Below are 17705 nucleotides of genomic sequence, written 5' to 3' on the forward strand. Positions count from 1 at the left end.
ATGCAAAAATCCTGAACAAAATACTAAAAAACAGAATCCAACAGCACATTAAAAGGCTCAAGTGGGATTTACCCCAGGGATGCAAGGTTTCTTCAATGTATGCAAATCAATCAATGTAATACACCACATTAATAAATTAAGGAATAAAAACCAAATGATCATCTCAATAGATGCAGAAAAAGCTTTTGACAAAATTCAACACCGATTTATGATAAAAACTCTCCAGAAAATGGGCACAGAGGGAACCTACCTCAACAAAATAAAGGCCATATACGACAAACACACAGCAAGCATCATACTCAATGGTGAAAAACTGAAAGCATTTCCACTAAGATCAGGAACAAGACAAGGATGTCCACTCTCACCACTCCTATTCAACAGTTTTGGAAGTCCTAGCCACAGCAATCAGAGAAGAAAAAGAAATAAAAGGAATACAAACTGAAAAAGAAGAAGTAAAACTGTCACTGTTTGCTGATGACAAGATACTATACATAGAAAATCTAGAAAACTACTAGAACTAATCAATGAATTTGGTAAGTTGCAGGATATAAAATTAATGCACATAAATCTCTGGCATTCCTATACACCAACAACGAAAAATCAGAAAGAGAAACTAAGGAAACACTCCCATTTACCATTGCAAGAAAAAGAATGTAATACCTAGGAATAAACCTGCCTAAGGAGGTGAAAGACTTGTACTCAAAAGACTATAAGACAGTGATGAAAGAAATCAAAGATGACAAAAACAGAGAGACAAATATACCATGTTCTTGGATTGGAAGAATCAATATTGTGAAAATGACTATACTACCCAAAGCAATCTACAGATTCAATGCAATCCCTATCAAACTACCAATGACATTCTTCACAGAATTAGAACAAAAAATTTTACAATTCGTACGGAAACACAAAAGACCCCGAATAGCCAAAGCAATCTTGAGAAAGAAAAACGGACTTCGAGGAATCAGTCTCCCTGACTTCAAATTATACCACAAAGCTACAATAATCAAGACAGTATGGTACTGGCACACAAACAGAAATATAGATCAATGGTACAAGACAGAATGCCCAGAGATAAACCCACGCACATATGGGCACCTAATTTACAACAAAGGAGGCAAGAACATACAATGGAGAAAAGACAGCCTCTTTCCCAGTGGTGCTGGGAAAACTGGACAGCTATATGTGAAAGAATGAAACTAGAACACTACCTAACACCATACACAAAAATAAACTCAAAATGGATTAAAGACTTAAATGTAAGACCAGACACTATAAAACTCTTAGAGGAAAACATAGGAAAAACACTCTTTGACATAAACCTCAGCAAGATCTTTTTTGACCCACCTCCTAGAGTAATGGAAATAAAAACAAAAATAAACAAATAGGACTTAACTAAACTTAAAAGCCTTTGCACAGAAAAGAAAGCAATAAAGAAGACAAAAAGATAACCCTCAGTATGGGAGAAAATATTTGCAAATGAAACAACAGACAAAGGATTGATCTCCAAAATAAACAAACAGCTCATGAAGCTCAATATCAAAAAAACAAACAATCCAGTTAAAAAATGGGCAGAATACCTAGACATTTCACCAAGGAAGACATACAGATGGCCAAGAGGCAAATGAAAAGATGCTCAACAACACTAATTATTAAAGAAATGCAAATCAAAACTAGAACGAGGCATCACTTCGCACCAGTCAGAATGGCCATCATGAAAAAAATCTACAAACAAATGCTGGAGAGGGTGTGGAGAAAAGGGAACCCTCTTGCACTGTTGGTGGGAATGTAAATTGATACAGCGACTATGGAGAACAGTATGGAGGTTCCTTAAAAAACTACAAATAGAACTACCATATGACCCAGCAATCCCACTAGTGGGCATATACCCTGAGAAAACCATAATTCAAAAAGAGACATGTACCACAATGTTCACTGCAGCACTATTTACAATAGCCAGGACATGGAACCAACCTAAATGTCCATCGACAGATGAATGGATAAAGAAGATGTAGCACATATATACACTGGAATATTACTCAGGCATACAAAGAAACGAAATTGAGTTATTTGTAGTGAAGTGGATGGACCTAGAGCCTGTCATACAGAGTGAGGTAAGTCAGAAAGAGAAAAACAAATACCATATGCTAACACATATATATGGAATGTAAAAAAAAAAAAAAAAGGTACTGTTGAACCTAGTTTCAGGGCAGGAAAAGTGATAGACATAGAAAATGGACTTGAGGACATGGGGTGGGAGGGCAAAGCTGAGGAGAAGGGAGAGTAACATCAACATACATACACTACTAAATGTAAAATGGTTGGTGGAAGCAGCAGCATACCACAGGGAGATCAGCTCAGTGCTCTGTGATGACCTAGAAGGGTGGGATAGGGTGGATGGGAGGGAGGCTCAAGAGTGGGACATGTGTATGCATATGGCTGATTCGTTTTGTTGTGCAACAGAAACTAACACAGTATTGTGAAGCAATTATACTCCAATAAAGATCTATTAAAAAAAACAATTATACTAATGGCAAGAAAATGGAAAGATGTTTTCATTCTAAGAAAGAGCAAGGCAAGATATACTCTCTCACCACTCCTATTCAACATTTTACTGGAAGTCCTAGTTAGTGCAATAAGACAAGAAAAGGGAATAAAAGATATACAAAATGGTAAGGAATAAATAAAACTGTCTTTTTTCACACATGACATGATTGCCTATGTAAGAAATCCCAAACAATCAACAACAACAACAAAAAACAAAACACTCCTGGAACTAATAAGTAATTATGGCAAGGTTGTAGGATATGAGGTTAATATGCGAAAGTCAATCACTTTCTTACATATTAACAATGAACAACGGATACTTGAAATAAAGACACAACACTTATATAGCACCCCCACAAAACTGAAATAGGTATAAATCTAACAAAATATGTCTAAGATCTATATTGGGAAAATTACAAAACTTTGATGAAAGAAATCAAAGAGGTAAATAAAGGGGTAGGCCATATATAATACATGGATAGGACGATTCACTACTGTCAAGATGTCAGTTCTTCCCAGTTTAGTCTATATATTCAATGCAATCCCATCAAAATTCTCACAAGAATAGCCAACACAATACTGAGAGAGAGGAATAAATTCAGAGAACTAATGCTACTTGACTTCAAGACTTACTATAAAGCTACAATAATAAAAACAGTGTGGTACTGGGGAGAGAACAGACACATAGATCAATGGAACAGAAAAATAAGCCCAGAAATAGACTCACAAAAAATAGTCAACTCACTTCTGACAAAAGAACAAAAACAACTCAAGAGAGAGAGGACAGTCATTTCAATAAATGGTGCTGAAACAACTGGACATCCACATGCAAAAAAAAAGGAGTTTGACAGATCTTACACCTTCTACAAAAATTAACACAAAATGAATCATAGGCCTAAATGTAAAATGAAAACTATAAAACTCTTAGAAGATAATATAGAAGAAAATCTGGGTGACCGTGAGTTTACTGATGACTTTTTAGATACAGCACCAAAAGCACAAATCATGAAAGAAAAAAATGATAAATTGGGTTTCATTAAAATTAAAAACCTTGACTCTGTGAAAGACACCATTCGGAGAATGAAACAGTAAGCCACAGACTCGGAGAAAATATCTGTAGCAAATACCTGATAAAGGACCTGAATCCAAAATATAAAAAGAACTCTTAAAACTCAACGATTAGAAAACAAACAACTCAATTAAAGTTGGCAAAAGGTCTGAACAGATACCAAAGAAGACACACAGATGGCAAAATAAGCATATAGAAAAATGCTCATTATAGGTCATTAGGGAATTACAACTTAAAACAATGAAATACCACTACCTATTAGAATGGATAAAATTCAAAACACTGACACCAAATGCTAGCAAGGATGCAGAGCAACATTCATTGCTGGTAGGAATGAAAAATAGTACAACCACTCTTACAGAACTAAACATACTCAGAAAAATAAACACTCTTACCACACAATCCAACAATTGCACTCATTGGTTGAAATTTTACGTCCACACAAAAAACTGCAAGTGGATGTTTATAGCAACTTTATTCATAACTGTCAAAACTTGGAAACAACCAAGATGTTCTTCAACAGGTGAATGGATAAACAACTGTACCACATCCATACAATAGAATATTATTCAGTGATAAAAGAAATGGGCTATTAAGCCAGGAAAAGATTTGGAGGAACCTTAAATGCAATCTAAATGCACTTAGCAATCTAAGTGAAAGAAGCCAATCTAAAAAAGGATTTATACTGTATGATTCCAACTATATAACATTCTGGTAAAGGCAAAAACAATGAAGACAGTAAAAATATTAGTGGTTGCCAGAGGTTGGGCAGGGAGAGAGGGAAATGAGCACACATGATTTCTAGAGCAATTGAAACTATTCTATATGATACAGTAGCAGTGGAATATGTCATTATACATGGTGCAAACCCACTGGACCAACAACACAAAAGTAAATCCTAATGTAATCTATGGACTTTAGTTAATAATAATGTATCAATATTGACTCATCAATTGTAACAAACGTACCACACTAATGCAAGATGTTAATAATAGAGGGACTTGGGGTGTGGAAGATGTGGGAGTATTGGGGAAATCTCCATACCTTTTGCTCACTTTTCTTTAAACCTAAAACTGTTCTAAAAACTAAAGTCTATTAATTAAAGGACAACAAAATAAAATGGTGGTGATAAAATCTGCAGTTGCTTTTCCAGATATGATATCTTTACTGCAATAAATAAACCCTACCCTTAGTACCTGGTAAGCAGATAATTTTTTAAAATATATGAATTGTAAAGTGGGATCCGGGTTTCTCACTTTCTAAAGGAATTTACAAATATGGAAGACAGGTCTAAAATAAATCCTGTCATGTTGTATTACTTCATTATGCAGTTTAGACAGACAGGGTTTAGACAGACAGACATATATACAGAGACAGAGCAATATACCCACTTCTATAAATAAGTATAAACATGTGTGTCTTTGTAAATTTTCTGGCTCCATCTTCTGATAGGGTCTATAAACACATCAAAAAGTAATAAACATACCTAGTCCCCTAATCTTGGTTTTTAAATACCATTCTCTACTAAAAGTAATCTAGGTTCCTTGGGGGAAATGACTTACTCCAGCAGGGAAACTACAAGATGTAAACAGAATTTTTTTTTTTTTTTTGCATCTGTGCCAGAAAGTGTAGAAATGCACTAGAGTGACTGGGGACATGTCTAAAGAATAGAGGAGGCTTACTGAAAGAAGCTCACAATGGCCAAATCTGGGACACTTTGAACACCAAAATAAAGAATAGTAATTGATAATAGAACATTGATTAAAATAAAAATCCATCAATTGATACTGATATAAGTGAACACACAACCTGGGATATTTACAAGGGATAATATTACAATATCACCATTTGGTAACCATCACAGTGATAACAAGAACGATCAATAGATGCTAAAACTAGTGTGTAAAAGTTTAATGAGAAACAAAATATGTACATAGTCTCAAAGTATCTCCACACGGTGTTTATTAATTTAAAAAGGAAAAATTGTATCTTTACAGTGGAGAAACCTGGAAACACTTTAACCATTACTTTAACCAAGATATGAAAGTTAACCTCTGCATGAAAGTCCATAGCAGCCTCATTCAAAATAGTCCAAAGTGAAAACAACCCAAATGTCCATCAACTGATGAGTGGATTAACAATATGAGGTATATTCATACAATGGAATATTATTCAGCCATAAAGAAGAATTAAGTACAGAAATATACTACAGCATGGATGAACCCTGAAAAATTATGCTAAGTGAAAGAAGCCAGATGCAAAATGTCACATACTGTACATTCCATTTATATGAAATATTGAGAATAGGCAAATCTATAGAAACAGAAAGTAGGTTACCGGTTTCCAGGAAATGGAGGGAAAGGGTATAGGAAAGTATAGGATTTTTTTTGCGGTGATGGAAATATTCTGGAATTATTGATGGTTGCATAACACTATGGATATACTAAAAACCACTGAATTGTACACTTGAAATGGTTACAATGGAGAATTTTATGTTATATGAATTTTATTTCAGTAGAAGTTTTTTCCCCCCAAAAAAAAAATTCATAGAACACATTTTAGTGATCTAAAATGCAAACTTTAGTGATCAAAATGCAAACCCTGAATCTAATCATGAGGAAACATTAGACTCACCACTTTTCTTTTTTAGTATTTCTAGAAGTATAGTTGAAATCTTTTTTTTAACTTGAAAAAACTGGAAAAAATACCAAATTTATAATTACACTTGCATGTTGTAAATGATAATGTTTAATATGTTCCTTATGTGTTAAAACATATTGTGCTCTTATTATTGTGTTTTAAAGAAACACAATAATAGAGAAAACGACTTCAACAATAGGACAAGAAAATTTGAGGTCTCTACTACCACAGAAAACCCTTGACAGAGAAGAAAAAAATGAAGATGTGGGCTCCTACTACAAGCTCTACAAACATATATGTGCAAAAAACGTTATGAGACACCTCATCTAACAAGACTAACAAATCAAGACCATAATGGCCCTGGTACTCAAAATCATTACAGCAAATTAAAAGTCTCTTAGCAAAGGATAATACAGTACTAATTAATAAAACATCCTAACAATACAAAAGGAATCATTTTTGAGAAATGGGAATTCCTATAAATATAGAATGTTTTAGATAGTGCTTCAGTGGTACTATATTAATTCTGTACTTTAAAAAATCTTTGCAATCACATATACTTGAAATATGTTTTCATATTAATGCTAATCTGGTTACATGAAATGATTTCTTCTAGCTTCTTAAATTTGATATAATGAGAATTATTTTTACATTAAAGTATTCAAAGCTAGTTTATTAAACTATCAAGTTTTTGTGATTTCCTAAAAATGTAGCTGTCAGAGGTTTTGGAAAATGATATAAGACAATTTTATAAATATGTTATTAGTTACTTATATTCTACTAAATACTGATGAACACGCTATTCATGATGTTTATCCTTGACAATTTCTCTGCATAATGAGTGTCTGAAATATAGTATATATGTATACTATATTTGTACTGCATACATATATGCATTTGTTGAATATATAACTAAAATAACTATTTCATAGGATATATACATTACATATGGGTGTGTGAATGTATTCAAATTTAGGAGAAACTGTCAAAAGGTTTTTCAAATGCTTCTACTGGTTTATACACACTTGGATTATCAATATTGTAAATTTTAACCATTTAAGTGGATGTGTAGTGGTACCTGAATTTAAATTACCCTGTGGCTAATAAGGTTGAGCAACTTTTAAAATGCGTTTTGGTCATTTGGGTATCCTTTTGTTCAAGTCGCTTGCCCATTTTCTCTCGAGTCATCTGACATTTTCTTGTTGATCTGTAGTACTTCTCTACATATTCGGGAATAGAGACCTTTGTTGACTTTATGTGTTGCAAATATCTCCTACACTGCAGCTTGCCTTTTCACCTTCTTAGTGATATTTTTTAGACGTACATAGTTCAGTCTATCATTTTTCCTTAATTAAGAGTATTATTTAAATACTATTTTTAAAGTCTTTCTTTGCCAATAAAAGCAAAGATATTTACCCGTTATCTTCTACAATATTTATTATTTTACATTCCATACTTAGATTTACAATTGATCTGAAACTAATTTGTGTATGATTTGAAGCAGGGCCCCAAATTCATTTCTTTCAATTGTATACCAATTGGCCCAGAATAATTTATTGAAAAAACGACTCTGTAGTGCCAACTTTGTTACACTAAGTGCCAATAAATGTGTAGGTCTGTCTGGGGAACTCCTATTTGCTACAATGGTCTATGTCGCTATCTTTGCAGCAACACTTAATTACTGTAGCTTCGAATTCATGAAATCTAGTAAAGAAGTCTTCCAGCTTTGTTCTTCTAAAAGTTTTGGTTTAGCTATGATTGGTCTTTCGCATTTTCATATAAATTTTTAAATAAGCATGTCAATTTCTATAAGAAAAATACTTTCTGCAATTTTGTTTTGGGATTACATTAAATCTAAACATCAATTTGGGCAGAATAGGTATCTCTACAATATTGTTTCAATTAATTATCATTATGTATCTTCCATTTATTTAGGTCTTCAATTTCTCACATGGTTTTTCAGTTTTCTATGGAAAGATCCTGTGTATATGTCATTAAATTTACATCTCAGGTTGTTGATGTTCTGATGATAAACTGTACTGCTTTTATGGTATTGCTTTTAAATTGTATTTAAAATTGTATTGCTTTTAAATCATCATTTTCTAATTGTTCCTGGTATACAGAATTATATTGGATTGGTTTTCTTTATATTGACCTTATATCAAGCAACCTATTACCCATATATCTTTTATACTTTGTTATTCCCTTTAACTTTAATTGTATTATTGCACTGGCTGGAAATGCCAATACAATGTTGAATAGAAACACTGATAGTAGCCACTCTTATTCATTCCTAAACTTAAAGGAAAATTTTTCAACATTACACTATAATGTTTGCAATAAAGTTTTTCTATTGGTTTGTACGTTTTACCACACAAATAGTTTGCTTCTATTCCTATTGTATTTGAGTTTTCATCATGAATACTTGTTAAATTTTATCTAAATTTTCCTTTGCAACATTTGAGAAGATTATATGCCTTCACTTCTTTATTCTTTTAATGTGTTAATTACTCTGATTTTATGAATTTTTAATTTACCTTATATTCTTAGAGTGAACCCAAATGATGTATAAATACTTTTATACTTTTTGTATCTTTTCTAAGCAGCATAGGGCTAGGTTTTATTTTTATACCCAGTCCAAAAAGCTTTAGCTTTTGACTGGAATATTTGTCTCCTACATTCAGTGTAACTGGAATATTTACTTCCTCACATTTAGTATAATTATGACATATTTGGAGTTAAATATACCATCTTCCTTTATATTTCTCCCAACTTTACTTTGTTCCCTTTCTATTCCTTTCTTGTTTTCTTCCAAATGCATTAAGTACTATTCTCATTTTTCCCTTTACTCACCTGTTGGATATACAGTGTTTTACTTTTATTTTTTGTTGTTACCTAATGATTACAATATAAATCCTTAACTATTAATGTCTACTATAAACTAGTTTTTTATCAGTTCCCATATGATACAAGGACCTTAGTAATGTTGAACACCATTTACCCTTCTTCCTGATTTATGTGCTGCTATTATCATCCATTTAAATTTTGTATATATTTAAGCCTCTATCACTATTATAGTAGTATATAACAAATAATCACTCAGATATACCCTTTCCATTTCTCTCTTCCTTCTAGGATCATTTTTCTTCGACTTCAATATTCTGAAGATCTATTTAGCATTTTCTTTATTTATTTAGTGTTTGCTGTATTGCAGGTCTGCTGCTGTCAAATTCATCTTGTTTTTCTGAAAAGTCCATGTTTTCCTTCCATTTTTTAAGGGTTTTTCACTGGGTGAAGAACTTTGGACTGATATTTTCCTTCAGCCATTTGAAGACACCATGTCTTCTAGATTCCGGTTTTTCAGTTAAAAAACCAGTTGTCAGTCTTAGTGTTGCTTCTTTAAAGAGAATATGTGTTTTTCCCCTCTGGCTGCTTTTCTAATTCTATTTGGGTTTTCATAAGTTTTACAGTGATATTTCTAGGTGTAAGTTTCTTTGTACTCACCCCCTTGGTACTCAAGGAATTTCTTCAATTTGTAGCTAGCTATCCTTTGTCACTTTTGAAAATTCTCAGTCATTTAAGATTTCAAACAGTGCTCCACATTATCTTCTCAATCCTCTTCTTCTGGACCTCAATTACATGCATGTTAGAACATTTCCACAAGTCCCTTATATTTCTTTCCCTGTTTTATTTTTCATTCTTTGTCTTTCTTTATTTCCTTCTGACCCATCTTCCATTTCATTAATCCCCCCTCAGCTGTGTCTAACCTGCTGTAAACATATCCAAAGAATTCTTAATTCATTTAATCTACTTTCCATTTCTATAATTTCCATTTCATTCTTTAGTAAAAGTTTCCAGTTGTCTGTTAATATTTTCCTACCTTATATTTTAATTCCTTCATCATAAAATCCTAATTATTTTAAAATTTCTGTCTGAAAATGCCATTATCCTATAGGTATATTTCAAATGGCTGGGTTTTTTTCATGGCTTTTCTTTTCCTAAACCTTATTATTTTTTGTTTTGTAACAAATATTGTATATGAAATAATTTGAGGCTCTGTATGATATTGTCTTCCTGAAGAGAGGATTTACTTTTGCTCTGCCACGAGTTAGACTATGGGCAGAGCACCAAAACCAATGAAAGACCATGATGATTCAAAGATAAGTTTATACTCACTCATAGGTTTAGAACTTCAGGAACCAGACTACATTGTGAAGTGTGTAACAAGACCCCTATTCCTTGGCACACCTAGAAATCCATTTTGGTCCTCCATATTGATTAACGAAAGCTCTGTTCAGTTTCTCAGGCAGTTTTCAGGATTTATAATTGTCTCAAGTACAAAAGTTGTGCAAAATGCCAATCATACCTCCCTTTTCATTCTATCTCTCCTTAATCTTGACCAACAAATAGGACTGTCTTTATAGTCCTATGATGCCTTAAAAAGATGTAACTCCTAATTTTTCTCAGTGGAAACAGTAGTCCAGAATAATCCATTTCCCCATTAAAAAAGAATTTCTCTAAACACACATTTACTAATAGCTCAGCAAGGTAGCCTATCTACTAAAATATAATACTGCATTTTATTAAACTAAAAAAATGAAAATTAGGAAAATTACCCAAAGGAAAACTCTTCATTTTTTTAATTTCATCTTCCTTTTTTTAAATAAAGTGTAAATTAGAATATATGTTTGAAAGTGACAGTGAAGAGGATAGAACAAATCACAATTTGGTGGAAAACTGTATTTCATTTAAACACATAAAGTAATTTCATATAAGTTTAAAAGAATGTTTAGTGTTTAAAAACAAAAAGGGGGTAACTTCCCAGGCCCTACAAAAGAAAATGAGTACAACAAAAATTCTATTTTAAAACTTGTATACCTAGAAAAATCAATAAGCAATTCACTAAATAGAAAACACGAGTGCAAATAAACACATAAAAATATGCTTATTCACTATAGCAATCAGGGTATGCACATTAAAATATCAGTACAATACCATTCACATCCACTGCACTGACAAAAGGAAAATATCCTCATAATTACCAAGCATTGGTGAGACTACGAAGAAACAAGGACACTTATACCCTGCTGGTGGAAGTGTACATTATCACAGTGACTTGAGAAGCAATTAGGCAACGGGTAGTAAAGTTAAGGATGTGAATATCCTCACATAGAGCAATTTCACTTTTAGGTATGTACCCTAGAGAAACTCTGGCATATGTGAAATGACCAGTACAAGATGTACAACGTACTTCTGCCCAATCTACTCACCAAGTCTTAGTGTTAACTTCATACTTATAAAGGTCATCTACCAATCCATATTTGTTGCCTGGTAATGCTTTATAGCCTCCATGAACATAAATGGACTTTGTTATTTCATCATACACACTGGTATGGCCATATCCACCTTGAACAATAGCTCCTTTAGTTTCCGGAACAAGCCAAGTGTTTGATGCTGTAAGAGAAAGAAGATAAATCATGAACTCAAATAGTATTTAGAAATAAAACTAATATACCACCAAACTACCAACAAGTTCATTCTCATACCACATTTTATGAGTAAAGTATACCTAATAATCATTTAATTAAAAAAAATTATTAAATATGTGCTAGGTGGTTAAGAATCTGCCTGCCAATGCAGGGCACACGGGTTCAATCCCTGGTCTGGGAAGATCCCACATGCCACAGAGCAACTAAGCTCATGTGCCACAACTACTGAGCCTGCACTCTAGAGCCCATGAGACACAACTATTGAGCCCACGTGCCACCACTACTGAAGCCCGTGTGCCTAGAGCCCATGCTCTGCAACAAGAGAAGCCACCACAATGAGAAGCCCGCGCACCACAACAAAGAGCCAACACATCCAAAATAAATAAATAAATTTATTTTAAAAATAAATAAATATGTGCTAGTTAGTTACTATGTTGGGTGCTAGGGATTGAAGGTAAGTAAGACTAGTCTTTTTGCAAATTTTAATTAAACTCTGAAATATTGAAAATACCTAATTTTTGTATGTGAGAGAGAAAATGAAAACTTTATTCTCACATACATTTCTGTATTTGTAAACAAACCTGAAAAAAAAGACTTAACAAATAGTTTATGAGAGCCTATTATGTCACAGTCTCTGAGTTTAGTCACTGATATTACAAAGACTAAAATTAAGATATGACTCTTGCCCTTAACAATTTTTAGCACTCTGCTGGTCTTTTATCTCTTGGTTATGAGTCCCACTGTCCCTTCTAAGAGTGCTTTGTATTATTGATAAAAACCTAAAAATTAAATTTCCAAGACTTGCTGACAGATGTGTTACCGTCAGGTTCCACCAATGAAAGTACTGGGGAGAGCTTAGAAGGCAAAAGGAAGAAAGATTCTGCTTTCTTCTCTAACAGAAGGAACAGGTAGGTGACTACAGTAGGTAACGGCAGTGGTGGTTTTATAGCAACAGCAGCAGGGGTACCACCTGCACAGTGGCAGCAGTAGCACCTACAGTAAGTAGCTCAATTACAGATGTGGTCCTAAGCTCCAGCCTGGGTATGTAGCAGCTCCAGATTTCTGGGTGATCCCCTCATTTTGGTGTCTCTAGTATTTTGGTAATTAACTCCCTATATTAAGTTCCCATTCTGCTTGATATATCTAGAAGGGACTCTTATTTCTATGGCAAATTCACTAAAACAAGCCCCAATCATATGAAAGACATGTTTTTAAAAATAAGATGAAAATACACATCTCCTTGGCCTTAAAAAATTTAGATTATAAAGAGCAACTCTACAGAAATCTATTATTAGTCTTTAAATATCCACCCAGACCACACTTCCATCTTCCCCCTAACTTTTCACCTCAACTTTGTCATACTAGACAACTCACTGAAAATACTCAAAGCAAATAACAGAAAATAAAGATGATACTTAAAAATTCTTCACACTTACACAATTTTAAGGTAGTGTAGAATGTGATACTTCAACAGTCATAAAAGTAGTCATAAAAGAAGTATAAAAGAAGTATCAAAAAGGGTTGCTAAAGCCAATTTTACTTAGAGAAAACTAAACGTATTTGAAGAAATTTCAGAGTACTCTTGCAACTAATGGGCATTACATTTTGGAAGTAATTTCCAAAGAATGAAGTTAATAATAACTTAGGAACAATTTCTTTAATATACTTCAAACACTTATTAAAGCCATATATATATATATATAGCCAAACTGAAGGTTTTCATGTTTTTATTCACTCTCTTTTTAACAAAAAAAGATAAACATACTTCTTATCAAAAAATATTGTAGCAATAAAACATTGTATAATGCAAAAGTGAATGTTACCTTCTGCTCTAGCCCACTATCTAGAGGTATTTTTCACAAATTGTTATGTTCAGAATATTTTCAAACTATAATTCTGAATATTTTATTACAATATACAAAACAAATGTATATGACTTGCATGTACATACATACCTGTAAATATTTGTACCAAAAAATCATGCTATTTTACAACTATTTTTTCACTTAACATCTGGGACATCTTTTCAGGTCCCATTTTTCATTTTTTATCAGCTAAATTCCATTGTATTGATGATACATAACTTATTTAAGTAACTCTACATTGTGACACATTTAGGTTTCAATTTGTTCTTAAAAACAATGATGGCACAAACTAAAAGTTGCTCTGGATCCACTTTAACAGACCTCAGAAGCAATCCCCCAAAATGCTTACACTGGAAGCTTAACCCCATGTTAGTACAAAGTCCAACACTCTTTAAAGGAATACAGCAAAGTCCAGCAGCCAACAAGGTAAAAACATACAATGCTCAAAATGCATTAAAAAATTAACAGGCACAGAGGGCAAAGAAAATATGACCTATAACAAGAAGAAAAATCAATCAATAGAGACAGAAATAACAAGGACGACAGAATTAAAAGCTACTGTAAAAAAGCTATTGTAAATATACTCAAATATGTTCAATAATGTTACCGAAAACATGAACATGATAAGGGAAAAATGGAAGATAAAAAAGACTCAAACAGAACTCCTGGGAATGAAAAATACATTGTATAGAATTAACACAAGGTTAGATACTCTGGGAGAAAAGAACAATGAATTTAAAATATAGAAATAGAAACTATCCATAATGAAGCACAGAAAAAACAAACAAAAACCCTGAAAAAAAAGGAACAGAATATCAGGGACCTGTATGACAATGTCAAGTAGTCTAATCTACTATGATAGAAGTCCAAGAAGTGTGGTGGTAAGGTAGACAGAAATGATGTTTGAAAAAATAGTTTCTCAAATTTAATGAAATCTATAAATCCACAAAACAAAGAAGGTCAATGGTATACAAGCAGGAGAAAAAGAAAAGAAATAAAGAAACCCACGCCAAGGAATCGCATGAAGTGATTAAGATGCACAAGCAGAACAAAAATAAGAATGCCACTTGACTTCTCAACAGAAAGCATGCAAGTCAGAAGACAGTGAAGTTACACTTTTAAACTACTGAGAATTATTAACCCAGAATTCTATACCAAAAAATAACTATCAAAGTAGAATTCTATATCCCACAAAATATTTTCCAAAAGTGAAAGTAAAACAAAACCTTTTTCAGATAAAGGAAAAAAAAACCCACAGAGAGAATATATTATTGCAGACTTGCCCTATAAAAAAGTGACCAAAATAAGTTTAAGCTGAATGAAAATGATACTTGAAACCAGCCAGAACCTGGATTTATAGAGATGAATGAGGAGTATAGGAAATATCTGATATGTGGGTAGATATTAAAGGTGTCATTTCTCATCTTCCCTCTCAGTACATGATAATTAAGTGTCCAAAACAAAAAGTATAACAATTTGTTATGGTCTTCATAACATACGAGATATGATATTAAAAGAGGGAAATGCAGGGATACTAGTCTGAGTTTCTGACACTATATGTGAAGTGGTAGAACACTAATTAAAGGTAGAATCTGAAAAGATAAATAAGCATATTGTAAACTCTAGAGTAACCTCTACAAAAGTAAAATTTAAAAGTACTTAATAAATTAATAGTCCCACAGATTCAAGAAGCTGAGCAAACCATGAATAGGATAAATTCAAAGAAATTCACACCACAATGAAATCGCTGAAAACTAAAAGTGCAGAAAACATCTCAGAAGCAGCTACAGAAAAATAACAAATTACCTATAGGGGAACAACAGTTAATGCCTATGATATTATCCTAAGAAACCATGCAGGAGAGAAGGAAGTGCTGAAAAATAACTATAACTATAAAAATAACTGTAACTCAGGATTCTATACCTAGCAAAAATATTCTTTAGTGATGAACATAAAATGAATAGATTCTCAGATGTAAAAAGAATTAAGCTGATCCATGGCCAGCAGACCTACTCTAAAAGAAATACTAAAATAAGTTCTTCAGGCAGAAAAGACAACAGAAGGAAACTGGGACTGAAAGAGGACAATTTATCATTAGAACCAACAATTCTAATTGTGTAAACACCCAGTAACAGAACATCTAAATGAGTGAAACATACATGTAAAATAGATAACCAACAAGGACCTACTGTGTAGCACAGGGAACTATACTCAACATTTTGTAAGAACCTATTAGGGAAAAGAATCTGAAAAAAATAGATATATATGTATACATAACTGAATCTCTTTGCTCTACCCCTGAAACTAACACAACACTGCAAATAACTATACTTCAATTAAAATTAATTAATTTTAATTATATAGTAAAAAATTAAAAATAAGTAAATGAGTGAAGCAAAAACTAATAGAACTTAAAAATGAAATAGATATATCCACAAGCATAACTGGAGGTTTCTATACTGGTTTTTCAAGAACTAAGAAAAATACTGAACAGAATATCAATAAAGATATAGAAGACGTGAATAACTCCATCAACCATAATATAATTGGCATTTATAGAACACCCCAACCAACTAGAGCAGAATACAGATCTTTTCAAATTCACATGTAACATTCACCAAGGTAGACCATATTCTGGGTCAGAAAATAAGACTCAAGAAAAATTTTAACTGTAAAAAACATAGTCTTTGACAATAATAGAATTGAACAAGAAATAATGGCAAGAAAGATATCGGGAAAATCTTCATATATTTGAATCAAACAAAATACTACTAAACAACCCAGGAGTCAAAGGATAAAAACACACACAAAAAAATAGAAAACATTTTGAACTAAATGGAAACAAAAAATGCAACATTTCAAAATGTGTGGGATACAGCTAAAGCAGTACTTAAAGCAGTCATTCTCAACAGTGGTTCCCTAAAGCATCAATTGGCATTACCTGGAAGCTTTTTAAAAATGCAAATTCCCTGGCACCAATCCTGACATAATCAATAAGAAAATCAGGGATTAGGGCACAGCAATCTATTTTAACAACCTTCTAGGTGATTCTTATGCATCAAGTGTGAGAACTACTGGCTTAGAAGGAAATTTGTAACGATACTTATATTTTTAAAAAGAAGAAAAAGGGCTTCCCTAGTGGCGCAGTGGTTGAGAGTCCACCTGCCGATGCAGGGGGCACAGGTTCGTGCCCCAGTCTGAGAAGATCCCACATGCCGTGGAGCGGCTAGGCCCGTGAGCCATGGCCGCTGAGCCTGCGCGTCCGGAGCCTGTGCTCCGCAACGGGAGAGGTCACAACAGTGAGAGGCCCGCGTACCGCAAAAAAAAAAAAAAAAAGAAGAAAAAGGTCTCAATCTCAATTCAATGATCTATTCTTCCATCTTAAGAAAACAGTAAAACAAGAGCAAATAAAACTCAAAGAAGAAAAGAAATGTAACAAAGCATTAATCAATATGATAGAAAACAGGAAACAAAAGCTGGTTATTTGAAAAGGTCAATAAAATTGAGTAACCTATTAATCTCTAGTCAGACAAGAAAAACAGGACACACATAACTCATATCAGATATAAGAGGAGATACCACTACAGATTTCACAAATATTAAGTATAAGGGAATATAATGAACAGCTTTATGCCAATAAGTTTAACATCTTAAATGATATGGACATATTACTTAAAAACACAAACTATCAAATCTCATTCAAAAAGAAATTGATAAGTTGAATATTGCTAACAGTTATTAAAGAAAATAAATGCCATAGTCAAAATCTTTCCTACAAAGAAAGCTTCTGGGCCAGATAGTTTCACGGGTGAACTCTACCAAACATTTAAGAAAGAAATAATACCAATTCTACACAAACTCTTACAGAAAATAGAATAGAAACACTCCCCAAATTTTACCACTCCCCATTTTACTACTCCCCAAATCATTTTACCATTACAGCCTGGAAAAGCAGACAAAGACATTACACGAAAAGTAAACTATAGTCCAATATCTCTTATGAGCATAAACATAAAAATCCTTAATAAAATTTTTGCAAATCAATTCTAGCAGTACATGAAAAGGGTAATACATTATGGCCAAGTGGGATTTATC

The 17705-nt window shown here is 32.9% G+C and overlaps 1 protein-coding gene across 2 annotated transcripts in view; it reads right to left on the reverse strand.

Moving 5' to 3' along the window:
• The window catches only part of ATRNL1 (attractin like 1), a gene marked incomplete at its 3' end in the record, with an annotated part of 683994 nt that overhangs the window by 582645 nt on the left and 83644 nt on the right, over window positions 1-17705 (reverse strand). For both annotated transcript variants that reach the window (XM_082854377.1, XM_082854378.1), the window contains exon 9: window positions 11527-11710. In XM_082854377.1, coding sequence (XP_082710503.1) covers window positions 11527-11710 — 184 coding nt within the window. The remainder of the gene's footprint in view (window positions 1-11526; window positions 11711-17705) is intronic.

This window comes from Leucopleurus acutus (assembly GCF_964270905.1).
Source record: "Leucopleurus acutus genome assembly, chromosome: 14".
In the NCBI taxonomy this organism is placed as follows: Eukaryota; Metazoa; Chordata; class Mammalia; order Artiodactyla; family Delphinidae; genus Leucopleurus; species Leucopleurus acutus.